Source organism: Haliotis rufescens, unplaced genomic scaffold (assembly GCF_023055435.1).
Source record: "Haliotis rufescens isolate VD_foot unplaced genomic scaffold, xgHalRufe1.0.p SCAF_5, whole genome shotgun sequence".
In the NCBI taxonomy this organism is placed as follows: domain Eukaryota; kingdom Metazoa; phylum Mollusca; class Gastropoda; order Lepetellida; family Haliotidae; genus Haliotis; species Haliotis rufescens.
Genome location: NW_025964223.1, coordinates 42,019,353 through 42,046,881, shown reverse-complemented (window position 1 = coordinate 42,046,881; position 27,529 = coordinate 42,019,353). Strand labels below are relative to the sequence as shown.

Sequence of the window (27,529 nt, the reverse complement as noted above, 5' to 3'; positions counted from 1 at the left end):
TCGTTGAAACCCACGAGCAGGCTATGGTGCTGACAAACCTAGAAACCCAGAAACGGGGCAAACCGGGATTCGAACCCACAATCATAGGTTTCTGGCGTGTCCAAGGGACGCAACTCTGCACAGCGAATCGCGGCGCCTTAGACGACTGGACCACCCGTGACATCCCGTATCGGTGGAAGTAGCAGGGGGTAAATTATCTGTCTCTGATGATTAACAAAACGATTCATAATGAACATTTAATCAAAGTAATATGCATGAAATATATTGTGTTCGGCACTGTTCGACAAACTTATTGTATGTAGATATGTTCCAAATATGAATACAGCGTTTCCATTAGGAAAAAGGAGGATTTAATTTACGATTTGGCAATTCGCGATACATTTCCAATGCATATCAACTGTGGCAGCGCTATATGTATTGCGGTGTTGTAGATTACTTTTAGTATACCCGAACAACTATACAATTTCCGATGTATAAATGTAAATATATGCCTAGACCTCTCCGTGCAATAGAACGATATAGGATTGTGAGTCTAAAGTCAACCAGGCACGCGTCAAATGTCAGCGAGGAGTCACCGCTCATATCGGAGGCCAGTGTCATGTCATGTGGTTAAGTGCCGTGTGCATCAATATCCCAGTCTACTCTGCCAGGTGTTTCGCAAGTCAGGACTCGCCGCTGTATCAACAACACTCGCATCACCATGTCCTTGAAGGAGGTCGCTTGTCGGGAGATTGACGCTAACGCAGCAGATCTCAACACTCTCAGTCAAGAAATCTGGAAACACCCTGAGCTTGCCTATGAGGAAACGTTTGCACATGACTACATAACAGGGTATCTTGAGAAATGTGGGTTCGATGTCCAGCGGAGGTATAACCTCCCAACAGCTTTCCGGGCAGAGTACGGAGAGAGCGGACCTGGTCCGAATGTGGCGGTCATTTGTGAGTATGACGCTCTGCCGGGAATCGGACACGCATGTGGCCACAACCTCATAGCCGAAGTGGGCGTGGCAGCGGGCCTGGGGATAAAGGCTGCGCTACAGGCGGCGGGGAAACCCATTGGCAAGGTATGGGATGTATTGAATAGAATGACCCACATCAAGGCCGTAGTTAACTATTTTGGACACACACACACACTCACCCTGGCTGGCTACGGCACTGCACATGTCGACCACGACACGCTAATCCGTACTACATTGGACTATGAGCTACTGCGTCACTCATATAGTAGTATAGTGAATAGGGGTTCTGGACCACTGCCACCTCGCCCAGATTCATACCCAACTGTGCTACTACAATAATCTCACACACAACTTTTAGTTAACACAATGGACAAGAAGTAGCTCTGAACCGTCGTGACAAAGAATAAAAAAGTTATCCATAAACAATGTCATGTATTTAGTGTTTTATTGGGTCGTTGATGAACCAAATAGACTTCCAAAATTCTATATTTGTTAATTTTACAATTTAACATATTAAAAGTTCAAAATAGAATTCTGGCTTTTCGTTTTGTTTTTTTACATTAATTATGGTGAAGTGACATTTATTTTCATTCTGATTAGAGTTGGGGGCGGGGGTAGCTAGCCTGGTGGTTAAAGCGTTCGTTCGTCACGCCAAAGACCCGGGTTCGATTCCCGACGTGGGTACAATGTGTGAAGCCAATTACTAGGGTCCCCTGCCGTGATATTGCTGGAATATTGCAAAAAAACAGTGTAAAACCATGCTCACTCACTCACTCACTCACCGATTAGAGATGTATAGCATTTTGAAATTTGAAAGGGAAGGAACATTTGAAGTGTGCCCAACTCTTGGCCCGTATTTGGCCTTTAAAAAGCATCAACCTGCCTTTCTCTGAAGTGACGGGTACATGTATATTTTTGTGCACACATTTTAAGTGAATGTGTGAGTTGGGTTTAACGCCGCTTTAAACATTATTCCAGTTATATCAAGGCGGGTCAGATTAATGTAGGAGGAACGCCCGAAGTGATGCAGGTCTCGGACGTTTACCACTTCGGTGAAACCCACGAGCACGGTTATGGTGCTGACAAACCTGGAAACATAATCAGGTCGAACCAGGATTCGAACCCACAATCATAGGTTTCTGGCGTGTCCAACGGACGCAACTCTGCACAGCGAATTGCGGCGCCTTAGACGACTTGGCCACCCGTGCATCGTCACACATTTTGATGATCAACCAATCTGTAAATCCAGGTATTAATTATCGGGTTTTTTCCAGGATCAATTATCGACATATTTTCAACCAGCAATTGGTATTTGGTCTGTCGGACCAATACAACAAAGTGCCACTATTTCTGTGAGGAAAGGTCCTAGATATACATGAATGGAGGAGAATTGCTCACCAGCATGTGAGATGCTTATTATTAGGAGAATAGGTTCGAGATATCGGTACATTCGAGATAACGGGGTTCGACTGCTCATGGTCAAAGTTACTTGTGTTTATGTAGGTACGTATTTACTGTTAGTGTATGAACGAAACTGATGCCTGCTTGTGCCACTGATGAGGACGCTTGTCTCCGCAGGTGACGGTACTGGGGACTCCGGCTGAGGAGTCAATGGGAGGAAAAATAGATCTGATCAATGCCGGAGTATTCAAAGACATCGACGTCGCCATGATGGCCCACCCAACACCGGAGACGGCGGAATATATGCCATCATTAGCTAGGCAAAAGTATTTATCTAACTTTGTTATTTCCCGCTGTTATTAATAATAGAATTGCAAACAGGTTTTTAAAGTTAAAATATAAACTTTTGGTCCAATAACATAGACATGCGTGTAAGTCGACTACACTAATCACTTATATAGGGATTATTATAAAAGGAAGTGTGTCATACTGATTTGACGATACGAGTGTCGGAATTCTTATATTTGCCAAGCGAAATTGAGGATAATACATGCATTTTTACACGAGTTTCGTACAATCAGTATGACACACATGTATGCAAGTGTAATAATTTCTTATATTACCCATTATTTCTTATCCATTTGCGTTCCGCTTTAGAAAAAACAACGACGACGACCGCCGTCTTACATACTCACAATAGTCGAATCATCAGCTTCTATGACGTCGTTTCTAGTGTGACATCATACCGACCATACGTCACAATAAAATTCGGATGACGCCAACAATACGGTCTGGATGACTTAAACAGTACACTGGTGCGCGTTAAATGATATCTGCCTTTATGCAATTACGATTATTATGAACTCGGTTATTTCTAACCCTATGGGTAATAAATGATGATATGAATGTTTTGTGACATACCAAGGTGCTTCATCAAGTTCCACGGCAAGGCGTCTCACGCTGCGGGATTTCCCTGGGACGGCATCAACGCTCTTGACGCCGCCGTCCTGTGCTACCAGAACGTCTCCTGTCTCAGACAACAGATGAAACCTGACTGGAGAGTGCATGGTAACTAAGTTAGTCCAGACTATAATTCAACATAAGTTATATAATTCAATATAGTTGTAAGTTATGTATTGTTCGGGCGAAAGAGTACGACTATGCCCTGGAGTGAGTTAATCTTTAGAAAATAAGCCTTTATTGTATATAATACCGTATTCATTACTATACATTTTTTGGAAGATTTCAAGATATTATACACGTCATGTATGACCCTTGTTAAATTTGCTTATGATTTTGCTAGAATCCTATCAAATATCAATGCTCGGTCATGCTTTATTGGGGGCGGTCGGGTAGCCTAGTCGTTAAAGCGTTCGCTCGTCACGCCGAAGACCCGGGTTCGATTCCCGACATGGGAACAATGTGTGAAGCCCATTTCTGGTGTCCCCCGCCGTGATATTGCTGGAATATTTCTAAAAGCGGCGTAAAACCATACTCACTCACTCACTCATTCTTTATTGGTTTAGTTATTCGTATACAGATTTCTTCGCCCAAACGGAATGTTCCGTGGACAAAAATACTACCAACCACGACATTTAAAAAAAAGATTAATATCTTATAAAACTCCGGAGAATTGAAAACATTTGAAAAGAGAAATTGGTTTTAACAATGTATTGAGTGAAATTTATATAAGAAGAAAATGGTCAAAACATTGTAAGTTTATTCGAGATATTTGAAATATAGCGAATGTAAACCTGGTAAATACCTCAAGTTGAGCAGTACATGATGTTTAAACAAAATCATGAAAACATTTTTTTTTTAAATCTAAGGTGTGATACACAACGGAGGAGTCAAGCCAAACATCATCCCCGAGCTGACTGAGATGGAGTTTAACTGCAGGGCGCCCACCGACAGTGAGGTGAAGGAGCTGACGAAGAAGTTCTCTGCTTGTGTGGAGGCTGCTGCTACAGCCACAGGATGCAAGGTGAGGCCTCAACTACATGTTGTATAACAGTGAATGCAAACTTAACACATTATAATTTTGTTATGTGAAGTTTACACGATATACGACTTTACCACTGGACGGGAGGTCGGTCACATGACCTTGAAGCTGGCTTTCAAAAGTGTCTGAACCATACAGTTTGACGTTTATATGTTTTCAATGATTGTATTCTTAAAATGACGTAAACACTGATGAACTGCTTCCACAGTATTGGGTAACCCCTGTGAATTCCCAAGCACGATTACACCAAGAAGCATTGTTTGTGATCATTTATACCTTTTAATCTTGAAGTCAGCATTTTGGCATACACTGGGAAACGTCCGCGAGTTGACTGTATGCCCGGTTACGAATATCCTCTTTACGATCCATCCATGAGAACAAAACGAAGACATGCATATCAAATATCGACTTTATCTAGACTGACAGTGACAGTATACTGTCTACAGTCTATCGTTTACCTCAGAATTTATTTCACACATCTTTATAATCACCCTTCAATGATCGGTAAATCAAACAGTGATCTGTAACGCTTGGTATTACCACAGTTTCATTGACAACCTATGAAAACTCTCCCGTCACGCGATGCAAATGTGAGTGAGTGAGTGAGGTTTGATTTCACGCCGCTTTTAGCAATATTCCATCAATATCACGGCGGAAATGGGCTCCACACATTGTACCCATGTCGGGAATCGAACCCGGGTCTTCGGCGTGACGAGCGACCGCTTTAACCACTAGGCTACCCGACCGCCCCTGATGCAAATATATTACGATTTTGGTAGTTTACCACTTTGGTTAAACCTACGAGCAGGGGTATCGTGCTGACAAACCTAGAGGTATGATCGGAATTCGAACCCACAATCACAGGTTCCTGACTTGCCCAAGACGACAGAGCCACCCCCAAAGTGCAAGGTACGACAGTGTCTAAAGACTGCAATGTTTAGTATAACAGTGAATACAGGATAAACCTATGAAATACTGTACTGCAGAGTGATTCATCATCTTGTATATTAGTGAAAATATGGTAAACACACCACATGTACTTATAGATATGAAGACCCTAAAACATGATTGGCATGATAAATGTACACAGCAAGTGTTTTAATTACTTTCACATCAGATGAAGACATTAACGAATTAAATTTAAACTGTGTTGGATGATTAACATATATGTTTGGTACTCGTAACATACTGTATTTGCAACAAATCAGTATAAAATGGTTCCCATCCTCCACAATATTAGTATACAGTACAGGCAAATCCTTTCATGTCTTGGAATATTATGATACCGTCCCATTGCTATTTGGATATGATGGGAAATACAAGCGACAAAGCTATGCTAAATTTTGCAATGGTAATTTCTTTCAGATATAATTCGACATTGAGAAGTAATGTAAAAGAGGAATACATTTGTGTTTTAGAATTGTTGACTGTGAAGATTGCCCGCCCTGTTCAAAAGCACATTTAAGTTGACGTTTGGAAGGCCAGTTAATCTTAACACTTTGAATTCCCGCTTTCTAGGGTATATGGCATCAGGCATTGCTAATTACCCAGTATATAATTGCATGTTTGATGGTTGTTGTCCTCAGTAGGTATTAAGGCAAACAGCAACGGGTGTGATTGCCCCACAAACTCGATTGTTCCAAGGTGTTATTGCGTAGTTGGGCAAGTGATACAGTCGACAGTCACACATCCACGAACCAATTGGCCTTAATTTAATCAATCCTAATTATTGCTTATGTATTTTATCGCTGCTTCTAAGCGTGTTTTTATTATGTTACAGGCAGACTATTATTTTCATCCCAAAGCGTACGAAAGCCTCATCACTAACAAAATCCTGGCCACATCCTACACGGAACATGCCAAGTCCCTTGGGCTGGAATTCTCGCCCACTGAACGTGTCAGGGGAAAGTACGTTGGTTCCACGGATATGGGAAACGTGTCACATGTAGTGCCGAGCATCCACCCAATGTTCTTCGTGGGTAGGAAAAACTGCATCAACCACACAACAGAATTTACCGAAGCAGCAGGTATACCTCTTACAGCACACTCGGAGTGATCAGTAACTGATATTAAAAACCAAAAATGGCGACAATAATATTTTTGATCTATCCATAAGTCCCCTGGCGACAAACTGCTGCCTAAGATTCATTGGCTTGTACGGTTTTACAAGGCCATATGTATTAGATATGAACGAGGCAGGTGTGTGTGAGTTTGGTTTAACTCCGCTTAAGCTTGTAACAGTATTCCAGTTAAATCACAGTATATCAGTTATATCATGGCGTGGCAGCACCCCCCACGCCCCTCGTCAATATAGGTTTAAGGAAAAAACATAATGCTCATCGTTGTACGTTTTGTATTTCAGGTTCCTCTGACGCCCAGCCCTATACACTGAAAGTAAGCAAGGCACTTGCTATGACGGGTGTAGAGCTACTTTTACAACCGTCATTGACACAGGAGGCTAAAAGGGATCTCCTTGCAGATGTCCAGTCTTCATAAAAATGCATACATTTGTATTCCATGATTCATATATTGTATATGTTTATCTTTCTTCACATGGAGTTCTATTTGATATCTGTCTTCCAATGGGCACTTTCAATTGACTTGATGTTAATAATAGTTATTCTTTGTCACGTCTAATATTTTCAGACTAGGTGGTCTGTACTATTTTGTGTGTTCCTCATTCCAGTCTGTTCTACTTTACTATGTCGTTCAAAAATAAGAAAGGGTAATATTTCCGCCCATTCACCGCCTCAATACAGATATCATTCCGCTGTGAGAAAAACGATTCAACGCTGCATCTTCTTACACCGATACAGCAAACGTTGCACTACGACCCAACACATGTTCCAATGTCGGGGCTGCGCGTTCGGTAAATGTTAAAATTGGAAGCTCCTGAAGACAAGATTCATATATTTTTTGCACATAGTTTTATCTATACAGACAACATACCTGTTGTATCATCAACCAAAGGAAGATTTGTATATTTTGACTTTTTTTCTTTCGACTGACCGAAGCTGAGATTGGAGTTGAAAGATCATTATTTGGATGGCCTTATACAGAAAACTGTTACTCAGGAAAGGGGCCTTGCGTTATATCAGTTTCATGATTATTTGTCAAAGCTAATGCTTACATATACCAATATACAGAGTCGGTAAAAGAACACCGATATTCGTTTCTTGAAAGTTATTATTAAATACTGTATATTTCTTCAGGTTATCACGAATTGTAAAAAAGATAGGAGAAGAATTGTATTAATCGTAAGTAACTATTCATTTGTTGACACCCAGGTATACATGTACGGTGACTGTAGGATAAGGTATTCTTTTGTCTCATCTAATGTCTCGTGTTGAGTGTCCAATGTTTAATTATTCTTGCAATTCGTTTACAATGACAATCACTTATTCAGTCTGATGCCAAACGAATGTAAGAAAAGCGATTACTCCGACATCTAAAATGTAGGAGAAAAAGTGGTCATGTTGTTATGTAGTTATATAAAAATTGTAACTTATATTTTGTCATGCTGTTCTTGTGGATGACTACAAATAAAATTTAAATTATATAAAATATGCTGTATGCATCTTTGAGAATATTTGTATATGACCAAACATCTCTCTCTCACAGACACAGCATAATCACAGGATGCATATTAACTGTGGTCATTTCAATAGCTTTCATCTCAACCATATTGTGTTTACAGTGACGGCAAACTGACAATACCCCCCGTGATCGCTATGTAGAATCTATTAAATTTACATTTTAGTTACATGGACAAGATGTACGTCTTCCACAATATAATACGTTTTTCGAATCTCAACAGTGGTACCGTATGTCTACATTTGTGTCGAATATTGAACACAGCCTATACGGGTATGCGTTAGCGGGTGAACAGTGAACGCAAGCTCTCATGAACCATGTCTCGCCATCATATTTATGTCTCATGTGTGTGTGGTATTCTAGATGCCACGCTAACGTTCAACCAAACACCATTTCGATCGTGTATATATATATATAAGTATATATATATATATATATATATATATATATATATATATATGTGTGTGTGTGTGTGTGTGTGTGTGTGTGTGTGTGTGTGTGTGTGTGTGTGTGTGTGTACTTTTACATGACGAAGCAAATTGTAAAATCAGTAGATGACAACAAAAACATCAAGAAATCATCAATGAATTACATCCAAACACACAGTTTCAGATTTATCATAAAAAAGGCATATTAATGGGTCAAAGAAATGGTGGCAGTAATGGGTAACATATTGACTTGAATAAGCCTGTCTTCCTGCTTGAATCCAGAACTGGATTTCGTTGTTTCCAAACAGGTATCAAACTGCAACTGGCAGGTAAATGAGAAACAGGTTGAATCGCCTTCTTGTCACTCATTTATACATGTAGGTATAGTCAGCTGTTTAGAAACTGTCCTTTCCAGAAACCTCCAGAACGATCAAAACTACCTTGTTCATGTACGAGGGCTGGTAAAACAGTTCTAAGCCTGGCTTTCGTTCCAATATGGGCCATAACAAGGTGAACTAGTTAATGTAGTACCTTGTTTGAGTAGTTCATTGCAAGTGTATTTGGTCTGTTGAGGCCGTTTGTATATTGGTGAAAGCCAGTTGAATGTGATGGGGGCCCAATGGGAGACAGTAACGAAGAAGAACGAGTACCGAGCAGTCATCAAGTTTTTTACTTTAGAGAAACGTACTTCCCAAGTCTCCCCATGCCCGCATGTCACAAGTGTATAGGGATAAGTGCCCCAGGTATTACACTGTTAAACGTTAGGCAGCTATGTTTAAGGCTGTGAGAACAAGCCGTGATGATGGACGTCCCTCAACTGCCATCAATGAAGATGCAATCACGGAGATAGAAAACACTTATACTGTCAGATAGACGTATAACCATTGGTGAACTTGAGGAAGACACAGGTCTAAAAAGTGGATCCATTGAAACTATTGTTCATTAACATTTACAGATGAATAAGATATCTGCTTGTTGGGTGCCAAAGTTTCTAAATTATGAACCTAAGGAAATCAGAACTGACATTGCCAGAGAAACTTTAGAGGTACTTGAGGAGAATGCCACAAAACTCAAAAAGAGATAAGTAACGGATGATGAAACATGGGTCTACCACTAAGATCCCGAGTCAAAACGTTAATCCATGGAATGGTACCATTCCCTTGCTCCGGCACCGAAGAAATTTGGGTCTTCAAGATCAGTGAAGAAAGTTATGGCCACTGTATTCTGTGATGCAAAGGGTGTGATCCTTGTTAATTACTTAGAAAGTCAAAAGACGATTACCAGTGCCTACTATGTTGATTTGCCTCATCGCCTGAGAGGGGAAAGCGGCGAGGAATGTTGACTGCTGGAGTTCTACCGTTTCATGACAATTCAATGCCCCTTCTCACACCTCTCGACTTGCAAAGGCTGCTGTGCGACATCGTGGGTTTGAAGAGCTTTCTCACCCTCCATACTTGCCAGACCTGGCACCAATTTATTTCCACCTGTATCCTGGGCATTATTCCAGGAAGGTAGGGTGTGAGATGGGTGTAGCGCAGTTTCGGACACATCGCGTCGTGTCTACTTAAATACCGAGAAAAACACGTTGTGCAAGTAAGTGACATGAATGTGTCATGCATGTTCTCACAGCTGTGTGAAAAAATGAACGATAGAATCAACCTAGCACACCGAGGCATTTAACTGTTTCTCTGCCGAACGAGCACGTCTGGGAAGATCTCAACACACTCAGTCAGGAAATCTGGAAACACCCAGAACTGCAGTATGCAGAAACGTTTGCCCTCGATTATCTATCCGCATTTCTTGAGAAGCATGGATTTGTGTTTGAGAGGAATTACAAACTGGTTACAACGTTCTGGGCAGTGTTTGGTCAAAATGAAACAGGTCCTCACGTGGACGTACTCTATGAATATGATGCCCTGCCTGAGCATCGGACACGCTTATGGTCACAACCTGATAGCTGCTCATGAAGTGGGCGTGTCAGCGGGTCTTGGGGTGAAGGCGGCACTACAGGCAACAGGGACGAGAGGGAAGGTCAGTATGAACTTTCCGAGATATGTTTGTAACCAGTTATTAAATTATTCCTGTCATATTCGCCAACATATATACCGTGATACGCCCAATTGATTTGTTTGTTTGTATGTTTCTTAGCTGTTTAACACCGCACTCAGCAATATTCTATATATATGACGGCGGTCCTTATATAATCGAGTTTGGACCAGACAATATGCCCAACTGAACTACATCGTTGTTGTTGGTATATCGACTCCCCGTAATCATTTAGTTGTACACCAGTAGCATTTACAATACTATGGTTAAATTAGCTGCTTATGTTATGTGCAATTGTTGCAAACTTGATAAGTGACATAGCCATTCTATTTCACAACTCTGCCATACAGACAATTTGTCATGATAGCACAGATAATGTGAACTAACATATGCAATACGGTGATTGCTATGTCATACATTAATCATCTGAAACATGAATAGATAAACGCACATCAGTAATATACTATTATGCAACCATCTGGTGCAACAGGTAAAGAAGTAAGAGAATTTCCGCGATCTACAAGCAGTTGATTTATGGCAACATTTACCAGCCATTGAAACAATCCCCATGGGGAAAAAACCAATGGCAAACTGACCGATCTTGTTTCAATACATTACACGTTCATTTAGACCTATGTGTGGCAAAGCCAGAAAAAGAAAAAGGAGTTTGAGTACATGAACATTTGAAACAATGGACCACTGTACATGGATGAATTCAATGGCTTAAACTTGGATTTTGAGTGAGTGAGTCAGTGAGTGAGTTGGTTTTACGCCGCTTTTAACAGTATTCCAGTTATATCACGGCGTGTCAGCTTAATGTGGGAGGAAAGCCCGAAGTGATGCAGGTCTCAGACGTTTACCACTTCGGTGAAACCCACGAGGACGGGTATGGTGCTGACAAACCTAAACATAATCGGGGCGAACCGGGATTCGAACCCACAATCATAGGTTTCTGGCGTGCACAAGGGACGCAACTCTGCACAGCGAATCGCGGCGCCTTAGACGACTGGGCCACCCGTGCCCCCTGGATTTTGACATGTATTGAGACTGTTCAACAAATCCAGAAGAGTTTCTGGACAAATAGGTTTCCAGGAATAAAACGGGCGTGCAAACTCTTTTTGCAAGATAATTACATGAATGATAATACAGGCATAATAGATTACTGGTGTCCTATGCTTGTTATAAGACCAAGTTAATATATTCACAATTGAATAGAATTTAAAGCCGTGGCGGCAGTATCACAGCCATGTCACGCGACTTTAGAAAAACATGTATACTATTAAAAGGATGTCACGAAGGACAGTTACTGTTAGGTAGATATAGACTGGAATCTAGAAAATAACAAAATCAAAACTTTTCCTTTCCATAATCTATCAATTGTGTTATAACTTTAAAAAAGTACGTTACAATCATGCTACTATATCTGGTTATCCCAATACTACAGTTACTAAAGACTTCCGGTGCATCAACTGCTGCGTAATGCATCAACTGCTGGGTAACGCTGGTCGTAAGAGACGACTAATGGGATCGGGTGGTCAGGCTCGCTGACTTGGTTGATGAATCTGATCGTATCCCAATTGCGCAAATCGACGCCCATGATGTCAGTCACTTGATTGTCTGGTCCAGACTCGATTATTTAAAGACCGCCGTCAAAAACTGGAATCTTTCTGAGTGCGGCGTTAAACAACAAACAAACAAACAAACGTCTTTGAGGCTTCAAGACTCGTATTATACACCAATGAATACACTACATAGACGTTATCTTAAAGACTGCAATCGTATAGTACAATGTTGCAAATTCGAGTACTGAACTGATTGATAAACCGACATTTATTGAGTATCAAAATATATGTCTTTTACCGTTTCCCGTGAACTTGTGCTGTATAATATGACACCAGTAATCACGGGAACTAATAAAACAAGTGGATCCACATTCTTCCAAAGCGGCATGATGTGACTCGGGGGTTCAGAAGGGCCTAGTGCTCGTTGAAGCAATCGGAAGCGATGCCAGTAACTGAGAACTCAAAAAGGGGCGTGCCCCGTGTGATGCGGCTGATATAATGTTAAAACCGGTGCTAGCTATATATTTGATCATTGATACAGGACGCTAAAATGAAACAAGAGGGAAGATTCAGTCTTCATTAAAGTGTATATTTCATCAAAATAGATAAAACAAATATATAACTGCTAGTCGCATATTCCAGTCACGTTTGATATTCTCGTCACGTCAATATGACGTGCAGAAATGCGTTCATATGTCAGGGTAATGAATTAAATGGTTTGTCACGAAACGTCGACTTTGTGGCAGGGTATAAGGGATTTATGCTCTCGCACTGAAGATAATAAGATCGCAACATTCTGACAACGCACAGGTGAAATGAACCCATTTGTTGTAGGGCCGATGCTTGCAAACAGTCACACAGACTCAGATTTTCATGTTTATGTGAAGTGTGTTGAGAAGAGAAGCAACCCTGCTGAGTTATTCGCTTGGATGAAGTCGACTGGCCTGAAAAGTGAAACAGAAGGTTTTCTGTTTGCTGCTCAGGACCAGTCACTTCCCAATCGAAACCCTCGATGTGTGATTTTGCATTAAAATGTAAATATGAAATGTAGATTATGTAATGAATTTAATGAGACTGTCCAACACATTATCAGTGGATGCTCAGCTGTGGCACAAACACAGTATCTTAGCGACATGATTAAGTGGCTTGATCATTTTATTACCGTCTTCGCCATGCTTGTGGTTTGGCACAGAGGTCCATCCATGGTACGACCCGGAATATATGGAAAAGGATAAATACAACATTCTTTGGAATAGGCCCTTATACAGCCTCAGACGTATCCAGGCCAACAAACCTGATATTGTCCTTTTTGATAAATCCAATAAAATTTATATAATAATTGAATTTTCTGTCCCTTTTGACACAATGTGAATGACAAGATACAGGAAAAAACATGACAAATATGCGGACCTCGTTTTCGAAATGTCACGCTTACATCCCAAGTACCAAGTTGTCCGACCCCCCATTGTTCTCGGTGCCTTAGGTTTGGTACCTCCCAATCTGTTGTCTGACATTGGGAGAGTACCCGGGTTTGCTACCATGAAAAGAGCCCTTCTGACAATCTGGGTAATGCAGAAGGCTGTAGTGTTGGGAGTCTTCACATTCTCCGAAAAGTTCTGGGTGGGTTTGACTAGGCAGCGCTTCCTTGGAGGAGTCCCATTCGCTGTCAGGAGTGCGTGTGGCCTAGGGCCCTGAGCTGATGATGAGAATAACCAGTCTGACTGTGCCAGGATCACCCGAACCCTCTTTGCTGCATTTTTTAAATTTTAATCTGTACATAATATTTATAATAATAATAATAATAATAATAATAATAATAATAATATATGTATAAGTAACCATTATTGGCATATGAGACACCATTCACGGCAAAATATTGATTAACATACGTTATTATATAGTACACATATTATGCCATATTTATTACAACATATAATCGTAACACAGACAAAAACACAAACATACTCAGATACCCACGCAGCTGCATTCCAGCACCCACCCACCCACTTGTATACTCAAACACTCACGTGCGCTCGCACACACACACACACACACACACACACACACACACACACACACACACACACACACACACACACACACACACACACACACACACACACACACACGCACGCACGCACACGCACATACACACACACACACATACACACACACAGAGATACATTTATCAATGGATCCTCCTCAACAAGTATATCATATAACACCATGGCCCATCTCACATTGAGCCAGCAATCATACGCCTAATACTAGCATTTTATAGCTACAAACTTGACCTTGATCTTTGCCGCTCGAGAACGTTACGCGACACAATCGCGACAGAGGGGAGGTGTGTTTTGTACAGTAGTTTACCAATGTACTTGACATTGTGTCGTCAACAGACTGAGTAAACATATATCGTAGCAATGCCTTGACCTCATCTGACCTCCATCTGTCCCCCTGTACAATAACAGGGACACCGCAGGGGATATTTGCCGATCCATTAAAGGTGTAGGGTGCAACAATGGCCGGGCACAACATGATCATGGCTTAAACAAGGTCCGTACTCAACAGTTCAATTTCCTGTAACATTTTCACTACATATTTGGTGACAAACATGAACGTTTTCAGTCATGCTGGAAGACACTACAACAGTTGGTGAAATATACGTTGAAAGGATTTAGTATATTGGAAATATACTGAACCAGTTTTCATTGGCGTAATTTTGTGTTACGTCAACATCAAACTTGATAAAAATATATGTTCCACTGTATATATGTCGCTTTTGTAAGTATGACATGCACATTAGGTTATTCAAACTTGAACTGTCCTTCGTGACAGAAGTGACTTAAGCTAAACCCAACAGTATTTTAGTTACATGATGGCGATTCAGCTTAATTATAACACGCATCGGACACTCGTCCTTGTCAGGAAAGCAACCATAAGCTCGGCGAATCGTTGCCCCTTAAACCACGTGATCATCCTGCTCTGACAGGAAAAACAGGAAAAATACATCCCAGATACGCAGATAAGTTGTTTTGTCGAGCAACATTCCAGTAGCTCTAGCCTTTGCTAGAGCAAACTTTTGAAGTAAATCGAGGATGTTCTTTCTTTGTAGTGAGTGGGTGAGTGAGTTGGGTTTAACGCCGCTTTTAACAGTATTCCAGTTAAATCACGGCGTGTCAGCTTAATGTGGGAGGAAAGCCCGAAGTGATGCAGTCTGAAGTGAAACCCACGAGCACGGGTTTGGTGCTGACAAACTTAGAAACATAAGTGGGGCGAGCCGAGATTCGAACCCACAATCATAGGTCTCTGGCGTGCCCAAGAAATCGCGGCGCCTTAGGCGACTGGACAAACCGTGCCACCTCTTTCTTTGACTATTTCAAAGTGCGTCATACCACTCATACTCAAAAGTTGGTTTGATCTGATTTAAAGCGTTCAATGCCTCGTATTACTTTTGTTTGTTGGTTTATTTGTTTCTAACGCCGAACAATATTCTAGCTAAATGACGGCGGTCTGTAAATAATCGAGTCCAGACCAGACAACCCTGTGATTGACATCATGAGCATCGATCCACGCATTTGGGATACGATGACATGCATCAACCAAGTAAGCGAGTCTGACCACCCGATCCCGTTAGTCACCTTTTACGACAAGCATGGGTTGCTGAAGACCTATTCTACTCCGGATCTTCACGGCTCACCTATATATGTGGCGAAATGACCAACTACATACTATTTGAGCTGGACGCTGGTTTGCCTATACCAGACTGTATCATTTATAGGCTGTCGAGATTTTACAAGGAAAAATCGATCAGGCATAGTGATCGGAATCGTACAACGATTACGGGAAAGGTATTGTCGCTGTTATTTAAGTACTAATAGAATACACAGTGACATGCGCAGTCATTGGTACGGATTAAAACAACTATATTTCGCTTCTCCACCTTTACATAGCGTCAATACTACTTTACCGTTACATTAACGCTTCACACGTGATCACAGCCGTGTGCAAAGAAAAGAACAACAGAAACAATCCGGAACACCGAGCCATTTAGCTGTTTCTCTACCGAACGAGCATGTCAGGGAAAGTCGTGGCTTGTCGGGAGATCGACGCCCACTCTGCAGATCTCAACACACTCAGTCAGGAAATCTGGAAACACCCAGAACTTCAGTATGCAGAAACGTTTGCCCACGATTATCTATCCGCATTTCTTGAGAAGCATGGATTTGAGGTTGAGAGGAATTACAAACTGAATACAGCGTTCCGGGCAGTGTTTGGTCAAGATGGGACAGGTCCTCATGTGGCCGTACTGTGTGAATATGATGCCCTGCCGGAGATCGGACACGCTTGTGGCCACAACCTGATTGCTGAAGTGGGCGTGGCAGCGGGCCTTGGGGTGAAGGCGGCGTTACAGGCCACAGGGTCAGGAGGGAAGGTCAGTATGAACTTTCGTAAATCTGTTACCAGTTATTAAATCATACATGTACGTGAATGTTGTTTTAATATAGTATGTCACGGTGGCTGTTAAATAATTGAACCCGAACCAGGCACACCAGTGACTTAAAGCATAAGAAAGTATCGGGACCCATGACATGGCCACCCGAACCCAATTTTGTGTCGGCTCTTTTGTTTGTTTGTTTGTTTCATATCTTCAGCAACCCAATGCTGCTATGATTGTCATGGGTGTCGACTAACGGGATCGCGTGGTCTTGGTTGATACATGTCATCGTATCCAAAATGCGTGGATCGATGCTCATGATATGAATCACTGAATTATCTGGTCCAAACTCGATTAGTTACAGACCGCCGTCATAAAGCTGGAATATTTGCTGTGTGCGGCGTTATACAAACAAGCAATCAAACAAACAAATCATTATTCAAACATTCAACCATTGAAGTAAGATTGAAGTATGGATGAACAACGTCTTTATTACAATTAGTGGACGTTTCGGTGTAGATCCTAACACCTTTATCAAGCAAGTGATCACTTGCTTGATAAAGGTGTTAGGATCTACACCGTCCACTAATTGTAATAAAGAAGTTGTTCATCCATAGAACTCGTCTTACTTCATCACTCCAACTTCTAAATGCCACTCAAAGAAGTCATTCAACCATTGTTGAAAACGCAACCCAGCCTGCTATTGCATAAACATGTTTTTTTGTGGTGACATTGTATTCCAGATAACCGTTCTGGGCACTCCAGCAGAGGAGGGGGGAGGCGGCAAGATTGATCTTATCCATGCCAATGCATTTAAAGGGGTAGACGTGGCAATGATGGCTCATCCAGCACCGTTCACAACTGTTGACGTCTTTTGTTTATCGAGAGAGCAGTAGGTAGATGTTATGTCCTTAACATCGGTGTATCTGTGACGCACTATTTGAAGTCTCTGACTCATTGCTTGTTAAGTGTGTGCCTGTGATGCTGTGATTAGGTTAACACGCGCAAATGTCCAAGAGTTGTCACTGTGATATTTTAGTGAATAACTGGAGGAGTGAGTGGGATCTATCAGCTCTTTCAGCTGTATTACAGTTACGTCACGGCATATCAGTGTAAGGTGGTTGGAGACAACAATGATGCAGGTTACATCAGTCTGTTATTCGAGACAACGATCACTGGAGCCTGATACGTTCAAGGGACGCAACTCTGTGTGTCACAGAGTGACGGCTTAGACGGCATTAGGTTTAGCTGTATGTTCAAAATTATGCGAATATATGACTACATCTAATTATACTCTGCAAGTAGTACAATATTGAAATGGCAATGCCAAGCTTGCGACACGCACACGCACGCACGCACGCGCACACGCACACACTCACACATATATATATATAAGATAGCTACGCGATAAATCAAAATGAAAATGAAAAACGCGACGTGGTGTATTTCACGATAAAACATTGTTCTATCAAGATGTCATTTCTGGAGATTAGAACAGACGCTCGCAACTTGATGACGTAGTGAATTTGACGATGTTATTATTGAGAAGGAAGTGAGTGGTTCCCAACGCTGGTAAACACAATGGCCGAAAGATCGCATCCACTAATTAATAGGCGAGATATCATGGCAATTTGTATTCGGAGAAACGGTGAAGATAATCGCCGCGAGAATTGTGAGAATATTCGGTAAAAAAGCAAACATAAAAATGGAATTCTATAGCTTTATATAGTTAGCGTTCTGTACCGGCTGTTTACATGTCATAGTCGTAAGTCACTTGCATACAAGTGTTACAGCTGGCTCTAACTGTATGCATGAGCCATAATAAACCAGCGTTTGAAAAAGTAAGACAAAACAATAAAGATCCGCCTCTTGTGTCCATTCTGATGTTCATCGGAAGTTTTCGTATGTGATGTAAGAAAGATAATGGGATGTCGTCAACAAATTCCATGGACACCTGCTGTAGAGACATCTTGAATTCTCTCATCCAAAAGGTGCACCATCAAGTTCCAAGGCAAGGCGTCTCACGCTGCGGGATTTCCCTGGGAGGGCATCAACGCTCTTGACGCCGCCGTCCTGTGCTACCAGAACATCTCCTGTCTCAGACAACAGATGAAACCTGACTGGAGGGTCCATGGTAAAGGTTCCACATTGATTGTCATAATGCTTTAGGTAGAAAATTATATGAATTGTACTTCTGATCAATATGACTACAAGTATGTATATGTATGGATGTATGTATGTGTGTGTGTGTGCGTGTGCGTGCGTGCGTGCGTGAGTGCGTGCGTGCGTGCGTGCGTGAGTATATACGTGTTGTGTGCGTGCGTGCGTGAGTGCATGCGTGCGTGCGTGCGTGCGTGCGTGCGTGAAAGTGTATATATGAAGGTGTGAATGTAGCTGTGTGCGTGAGTGTATACATGTTGTGTGTTTGCGTGCGTGAGTGCATGCGGGCGTGCGTGCGGGCGTGTGTGTGTGCACATCCGATGCAAAATATATAATTCACAGAATTCAATTCTAATAGCATGTTCCATTAAAGAAGATCGGAGTTAATAATGTGAATATTGCTGATTGTGTGTCACCGTGGTCGATAGAGCATACTGTTGCTCACTGCCGTGATACAGCTTGAATATTGCAGACTAAACTTGTGTTTTAGGGATAATCAAGAATGGGGGAGCCAAACCCAACATTATCCCAGAGCTGACGGAACTCGAATACTACCTGCGGACACCTAGTGATGACGATATGGGTGTTTTGAAAGAGAAGTTTATTCAGTGCATCATGGCGGCAGTAGCAGCAACTGGATGTAAGGTGGATAGCATTAGATTATGTCCTGGTGAACTGGCTGATTATATTTCTTATATTCATTATCCTAACATTAAGAGAAGAACTGTCGGGATGTGTGCACATGTATTTTTCGTCACATCTATGTCATTTCGTGAGTCATTTGGGTGTAACGCTGTTGTGTGCTGTTTTGCAGTTACATCACGGAAGTTATGCATATTGTAGGTAAAATGCCACACTCTTATACAGATGATACACTTTTATGAATTTGCTGAAACTCATGAAGTTCACAAGCCTTGGTATTGAAACAAATATTTAGAATAAAAACGACAACAAGCAGAGACACACGATTTATTGTAGAGTATTTCACGGCCAATCAATCTTTCTCATACCAAAGGAATTTCTAAATTCTAAATCCGTTATTTGATTTAAGCAACATTGGGTTTTTCGTCTGAAGCACGTAACAATCAACCGTAGGCTTTATCACCGAAAACACATCATTGTATATTCATGATAAAGGAGGATTTTTAATGGATACCTCTCTAAATTTAAGGTTGAATATGACTTTGATCCAAAGTCATATTCCAACGTCGTCACAAACAGGTCCCTAGCGAAGGCTTTCACCACTAACGCTAATACAACGGGGATAGAATTTACACCGAAGGAGAAATATGCAGGTCTGGCATTGGGGTCCACAGACATGGGCAACGTTTCGTATGTTGTCCCCAGCATCCATCCTATGTTCTACGTCGGAGTCGAAGGCTGTCTTAACCATACGAGAGAATTCACAACGGCATCTGGTGAGGCGCAGCATATAACAATGTATGCACAAGGGCTCCATGAGTTAGTTGGGGAGCAGTGTCTTTATAGACTGCCTTGGCAATTAGGATGTGCAAGCTTAAGGTTTGGGAACACGCCCAATTGGTCGTATGGTGCTAATTACCGATCATTTTCGGGGCGAATCTTGATTCGATTCCTTGACCAGCAAATCCATACACAAAAAGGATTTCAGTGAGTAGGTGAGTTAAAGATAACGGTGGAAGGGCTGTATTTCAGCCAAACAACGACGGAATCAATGTAGGTATACACGGTCAAAGTTGCCAATAAAATGAAAATACGAAATACGTGTATCAAATTTAGAAAATAACAAGGCCAAAACGAAGACACGAAAATGAAACGTAGTTTTATATAATAACTATTAAAAATGGGCCATGTACCGATATCTGATGCATGTCATCCCCCCCCCCCCACCCCTACACACACACACACACACACACACACACACCCTACACACACACACACACACCCCTCCCCAAACACTTCGTCACGATTTCATAGTGATTGATACAGTCGGAAGTCGTCTTTGTGTGTGTTTGTGTGTGTATCTCTGTGTGTTTGTGGGTGTTTCTGTGTGTGTTTGTATACCTGTGTGGTTGTGTACTTGTGTGTGTTTGTATGTGTGTGCCTGTGTCTGTGGGTGTTTGTGGGTGTCTCTGTTTGTGTTTGTATACCTGTGTGGCTGTGTACTTATGTGTGTTTGTTTATGTGTGCCTGTGTCTGTGTGTGTGTATCTCTGTGTCTGTATGTGTGTATCTCTGTGTGTTTGTGGGTGTTTCTGTGTGTGTTTGTATACCTGTGTGGTTGTGTACTTGTGTGTGTTTGTATGTGTGTGCCTGTGTCTATGTGTGTTTGTGGGTGTGTCTGTTTGTGTTTGTATACCTGTGTGGTTGTGTGCTTGTGTGTATTTGTATGTGTGCCTGTGTCTGTGTGTGTTTGTGTGTGTATCTCTGTGTGTTTGTGGGTGTTTCTGTGTGTGTTTGTATACCTGTGTGGTTGTGTACTTGTGTGTGTTTGTATGTGTGTGCCTGTGTCTGTGTATGTTTGTGTGTGTATCTCTGTGTGTTTGTGGGTGTCTCTCTGTGTGTTTGTATACCTGTGTGGTTGTGTACTTGTGTGTGTTTGTATGTGTGTGCCTCTGTATGTGAGTATCTGTCTGTATGTATGCCTGTACATGTACGTCTCTATGTGCGTGCGTCTGTATGTCTGTCTTTATGTCTCTGTGTGTATGTCTCCGTGTCTCTAAGTGTGCGTCTGTGTGTGTGTCTGTGTGACACAGAGACAAACACACATACAGACACACATAGACACAGACAAAGAAGACGTACACCCAGACACTGAGACACACACAATTGCAATGAGACACAGACACAGAAACACACATACACACACAAAGACGCATATATACACACAGACACTGAGACACACACACTCCGACGCACACAAACACACGCGCGCACACAGACGTTAACACAGAGACACCCACTGATCATGACACACTCACACACACACACACACACACACACACATCAGATTTAAACTTTGTACAATAGCAAATGCAGGATCGTTAAACCTCAAAAGGAATATTATCACAATTTACGAAGTTTACACATGTCATGGTAATGACATGTTTGAACGCATGGCAACAGCTTGTTATGAGTATCTGCACTCAATTAATCCTTGTAAAGGATACACACAATACATATAATATCATTGCCCTTATTAAAATCAATTTTCAATTGTGTGTTATCACTTAAATTTTGTGTGTCATGTATTGCATGACCTGCACACCATGGAACTTACACTTGATTCAGGACTCCTAATGTTGCATGAACAATATTTATATAAATGATACAATGTAGCAATGTTTTATTCTGTCGATAGCAGTTTTTCTGAAATTAAATGTTATATGGTTGTTTTTTTTGTATAGCCACATCTGTTGTGTGGCGTAATGCATACACTGATACTGTTTACATAACATAAATATATCCCCGAGTGAATCGGCAATGTGTGTTGTGTGTCCACTGTCCATTGTTATGTCTCCACTGTCAACTGTTGTGTGTCGACTGTTGTGTATCCACTGTTGTGTGTCCACTGGCCACTGTTGTGTGTCCACTGTCCATTGTTGTGTGTCCTATGTCCACTGTGGTTAACTGTCCACTCTGATGTGTCTACTGTCCACTGTTCACTGTTGTGTCTCCACTGTCCCCTGTTGTGTGTCTACTGTCCACTGTTGTGTCTCCACTGTTGTGTGTCTACTGTCCACTGTTGTGTGTCCACTGTCCACTGCTGTGTGTTGTGTGTCTACTGTCAACTGTTGTGTGTCCACTGTCCATTGTTGCGTGTCCTATGTCCACTGTTTTTCTGGTTAACTGTCCACTCTGATGTGTCTAGTGCCCACTGTTCACTGTTGTGTGTCTACTGTCCACTGTTGAGTCTCCACTGTTGTGTGTCTACTGTCCACTGTTGTGTCTCCACTGTCCACTGTTGTGTGTCTACTGTCAACTGTTGTGTGTCCACTGTTGTCTGTTGTGTGTCTACTTCCCACTGTTGTGTGTCCACTGATCTGTTGTATGTCTACGGTCCACTGATGTGTCTCCACTGTCCACTGTTGTGTGTCCACTGTCCACTGTTGTGTGTCTACTATCCGTTGTTATGTGTCTACTGTCCACTGTTGTGTGTTGTGTGTCAACTTTCCACTGTTGTGTCTCCACTGTTCACTGTTGTGTCTCTACTTCCCACTGTTGTGTGTACACTGTCCACTGTTGTGTGTCTACTATCCGTTGTTATGTGTCTACTGCCCACTGTTGTGTGTTGTGTGTCAACTTTCCACTGTTGTGTCTCCACTGTTCACTGTTGTGTCTCTACTTCCCACTGCTGTGTGTCCACTGTCCACTGTTGTGTGTCTACTATCCGTTGTTATGTGTCTACTGTCCACTGTTGTGTGTTGTGTGTCAACTTTCCACTGTTGTGTGTCCACTGTCCACTGTTGTGTCTCTACTTTCCACTGTTGTGTCTCCACTGTTCACTGTTGTGTCTCTACTTCCCACTGTTGTGTCTCCACTGTCCACTGTTGTGTCTCTACTTCCCACTGTTGTGTCTCCACTGTTCACTGTTGTGTCTCTACTTCCCACTGTTGTGTCTCCACTGTCCACTGTTGTGTCTCCACTGTTCACTGTTGTGTGTCCACTGTCCACTGTTGTGTCTCTACTTCCCACTGTTGTGTATCCACTGTTGTGTCTCCACTGTTCACTGTTGTGTCTCTACTTTCCACTGTTGTGTCTCCACTGTTCACTGTTGTGTCTCTACTTCCCACTGTTGTGTGTCCACTGTCCACTGTTGTGTCTCTACTTTCCACTGTTGTGTCTCCACTGTTCACTGTTGTGTCTCTACTTCCCACTGTTGTGTGTCCACTGTCCACTGTTGTGTCTCTACTTCCCACTGTTGTGTCTCCACTGTCCACTGTTGTGTGTCCACTGTTCACTGTTGTGTCTCTACTTCCCACTGTTGTGTCTCTACTTCCCACTGTTGTGTCTCCACTGTTGTGTCTCCACTGTTCACTGTTGTGTCTCTACTTTCCACTGTTGTGTCTCCACTGTTCACTGTTGTGTCTCTACTTCCCACTGTTGTGTGTCCACTGTCCACTGTTGTGTCTCTACTTTCCACTGTTGTGTCTCCACTGTTCACTGTTGTGTCTCTACTTCCCACTGTTGTGTGTCCACTGTCCACTGTTGTGTCTCTACTTCCCACTGTTGTGTCTCCACTGTCCCCTGTTGTGTGTCTACTGTCCACTGTTGTGTCTCCACTGTTGTGTGTCTACTGTCCACTGTTGTGTGTCCACTGTCCACTGCTGTGTGTTGTGTGTCTACTGTCAACTGTTGTGTGTCCACTGTCCATTGTTGCGTGTCCTATGTCCACTGTTTTTCTGGTTAACTGTCCACTCTGATGTGTCTACTGCCCACTGTTCACTGTTGTGTGTCTACTGTCCACTGTTGAGTCTCCACTGTTGTGTGTCTACTGTCCACTGTTGTGTCTCCACTGTCCACTGTTGTGTGTCTACTGTCAACTGTTGTGTGTCCATTGTTGTCTGTTGTGTGTCTACTTCCCACTGTTGTGTGTCCACTGATCTGTTGTATGTCCACTGTCCACTGATGTGTCTCCACTGTCCACTGTTGTGTGTCTACTGTCCACTGTTGTGTGTCCACTGTCCACTGTTGTGTGTCTACTATCCGTTGTTATGTGTCTACTGTCCACTGTTGTGTGTTGTGTGTCAACTTTCCACTGTTGTGTCTCCACTGTTCACTGTTGTGTCTCTACTTCCCACTGTTGTGTGTCCACTGTCCACTGTTGTGTGTCTACTATCCGTTGTTATGTGTCTACTGTCCACTGTTGTGTGTTGTGTGTCAACTTTCCACTGTTGTGTCTCCACTGTTCACTGTTGTGTCTCTACTTCCCACTGTTGAGTGTCCACTGTCCACTGTTGTGTGTCTACTATCCGTTGTTATGTGTCTACTGTCCACTGTTGTGTGTTGTGTGTCAACTTTCCACTGTTGTGTGTCCACTGTCCACTGTTGTGTCTCTACTTTCCACTGTTGTGTCTCCACTGTTCACTGTTGTGTCTCTACTTCCCACTGTTGTGTCTCCACTGTCCACTGTTGTGTCTCTACTTCCCACTGTTGTGTCTCCACTGTTCACTGTTGTGTCTCTACTTCCCACTGTTGTGTCTCCACTGTCCACTGTTGTGTCTCCACTGTTCACTGTTGTGTGTCCACTGTCCACTGTTGTGTCTCTACTTCCCACTGTTGTGTATCCACTGTTGTGTCTCCACTGTTCACTGTTGTGTCTCTACTTTCCACTGTTGTGTCTCCACTGTTCACTGTTGTGTCTCTACTTCCCACTGTTGTGTGTCCACTGTCCACTGTTGTGTCTCTACTTTCCACTGTTGTGTCTCCACTGTTCACTGTTGTGTCTCTACTTCCCACTGTTGTGTGTCCACTGTCCACTGTTGTGTCTCTACTTCCCACTGTTGTGTCTCCACTGTCCACTGTTGTGTGTCCACTGTTCACTGTTGTGTCTCTACTTCCCACTGTTGTGTCTCTACTTCCCACTGTTGTGTCTCCACTGTTGTGTCTCCACTGTTCACTGTTGTGTCTCTACTTTCCACTGTTGTGTCTCCACTGTTCACTGTTGTGTCTCTACTTCCCACTGTTGTGTGTCCACTGTCCACTGTTGTGTCTCTACTTTCCACTGTTGTGTCTCCACTGTTCACTGTTGTGTCTCTACTTCCCACTGTTGTGTGTCCACTGTCCACTGTTGTGTCTCTACTTCCCACTGTTGTGTCTCCACTGTCCCCTGTTGTGTGTCTACTGTCCACTGTTGTGTCTCCACTGTTGTGTGTCTACTGTCCACTGTTGTGTGTCCACTGTCCACTGCTGTGTGTTGTGTGTCTACTGTCAACTGTTGTGTGTCCACTGTCCATTGTTGCGTGTCCTATGTCCACTGTTTTTCTGGTTAACTGTCCACTCTGATGTGTCTACTGCCCACTGTTCACTGTTGTGTGTCTACTGTCCACTGTTGAGTCTCCACTGTTGTGTGTCTACTGTCCACTGTTGTGTCTCCACTGTCCACTGTTGTGTGTCTACTGTCAACTGTTGTGTGTCCATTGTTGTCTGTTGTGTGTCTACTTCCCACTGTTGTGTGTCCACTGATCTGTTGTATGTCCACTGTCCACTGATGTGTCTCCACTGTCCACTGTTGTGTGTCTACTGTCCACTGTTGTGTGTCCACTGTCCACTGTTGTGTGTCTACTATCCGTTGTTATGTGTCTACTGTCCACTGTTGTGTGTTGTGTGTCAACTTTCCACTGTTGTGTCTCCACTGTTCACTGTTGTGTCTCTACTTCCCACTGTTGTGTGTCCACTGTCCACTGTTGTGTGTCTACTATCCGTTGTTATGTGTCTACTGTCCACTGTTGTGTGTTGTGTGTCAACTTTCCACTGTTGTGTCTCCACTGTTCACTGTTGTGTCTCTACTTCCCACTGTTGAGTGTCCACTGTCCACTGTTGTGTGTCTACTATCCGTTGTTATGTGTCTACTGTCCACTGTTGTGTGTTGTGTGTCAACTTTCCACTGTTGTGTCTCCACTGTCGACTGTTGTGTCTCTACTTCCCACTGTTGTGTCTCCACTGTCCACTGTTGTGTCTCCACTGTTCACTGTTGTGTCTCTACTTCCCACTGTTGTGTCTCCACTGTCCACTGTTGTGTCTCCACTGTTCACTGTTGTGTCTCTACTTCCCACTGTTGTGTCTCTACTTCCCACTGTTGTGTCTCCACTGTTGTGTCTCCACTGTCCACTGTTGTGTCTCTACTTCCCACTGTTGTGTCTCCACTGTTCACTGTTGTGTCTCTACTTCCCAATGTTGTGTGTCCACTGTCCACTGTTGTGTCTCTACTTTCCACTGTTGTGTCTCCACTGTTCACTGTTGTGTCTCTATTTCCCACTGTTGTGTCTCCACTGTCCACTGTTGTGTGTCCATTGTTCACTTTTGTGTCCACTGTTGTTGGTCTACTGTTTACTGCTGTGTGTCTACTATCCAATTGTGTGTGTCTACTGTCCACTGTCCACTGTTGTCTGTTGTGTGTCTACTGTCCACTGCTGTGTGTCTACTGTCCACTGTTGTGTGTTTACTGTCACTTGAATCAATTCTATGTAGTTATATAATTACGATAGGAATGTGAATTATTGTACACAGGGTCTCCCGAAGCGCAACCCGTCACACTAAACGTCAGCAAGGCCCTCGCCATGACAGCCATCGACGTCTACACACTGCCGGGGATGCTGTCGGACATAAAAAGAGACTTCAAGAATGACACGAAATACAGTTAAGCAGTCATCTGTGGGAGCAGTAATAAGCAGACTGAATAATAATTGTATTGACGTTTTATGATAAAAAAAAGAACAGGAAGCAAGTATAGTGTATCCATTGGAGCTTATTATATGTGACTTACCAGGGGAAAAGGGACCTTATGGGTGCTAGGATACAATTGTGCTGTGACGTCTTAAAGAAAGACGTTTAAATGAAAAATGATACTTTGCAAGTATACACATACAAAATATAAAAAAATCACTCCCATATTACCTATGCATCCTCACACGACAGGATGCAAATTTGAATACATATAATAAGGTGCAATCTCATTAAAATCAGATCTTAGTTCTCGCTACCGCTAAACAAAGATCAGAGGACATCCCATTACGGGTCACGTCAGACCGACCTTGCGCGAACTTTGACCGACCAAACAAATGACCAAGCAAAAGGCAGCTCTGGAATGGCTAATAGATGGTCTAGATTGTAAGATTCAGTCGTTAAACCCGTAACTATCGTTCGGAATACCCCGTGTTAAAGTTTTCGAGATTGCATGATTAGAAATCACATTCCGACCGCCACTTTCATAATCTGGTAAGCGACGCACTGATTGGTCGGA

At 42.5% G+C, this 27,529-nt stretch overlaps 2 protein-coding genes across 2 annotated transcripts; both read left to right on the top strand.

Annotated features, from left to right (window-relative positions):
• Positions 1-601: 601 nt before the first annotated feature.
• Positions 602-7,389, top strand: LOC124110299 (xaa-Arg dipeptidase-like). Its single transcript, XM_046469546.2, has 6 exons — positions 602-1,063; positions 2,537-2,685; positions 3,285-3,427; positions 4,189-4,343; positions 6,142-6,388; positions 6,724-7,389. The coding sequence occupies exons 1-6, from the start codon at positions 701-703 to the stop codon at positions 6,855-6,857; spliced, it is 1,191 nt and encodes a 396-aa protein (XP_046325502.2). The 5' UTR covers positions 602-700; the 3' UTR covers positions 6,858-7,389.
• An 8,643-nt stretch (positions 7,390-16,032) lies between these two features.
• On the top strand, positions 16,033-27,136 carry LOC124110300 (peptidase M20 domain-containing protein 2-like). The gene is made up of 6 exons (XM_046469547.2): positions 16,033-16,426; positions 17,173-17,321; positions 18,421-18,563; positions 19,080-19,234; positions 19,761-20,007; positions 26,797-27,136. Exons 1-6 carry the CDS (start codon positions 16,067-16,069, stop codon positions 26,928-26,930), a joined length of 1,188 nt encoding a protein of 395 aa, XP_046325503.2. The 5' UTR covers positions 16,033-16,066; the 3' UTR covers positions 26,931-27,136.
• The last annotated feature ends 393 nt before the right edge of the window (positions 27,137-27,529 follow it).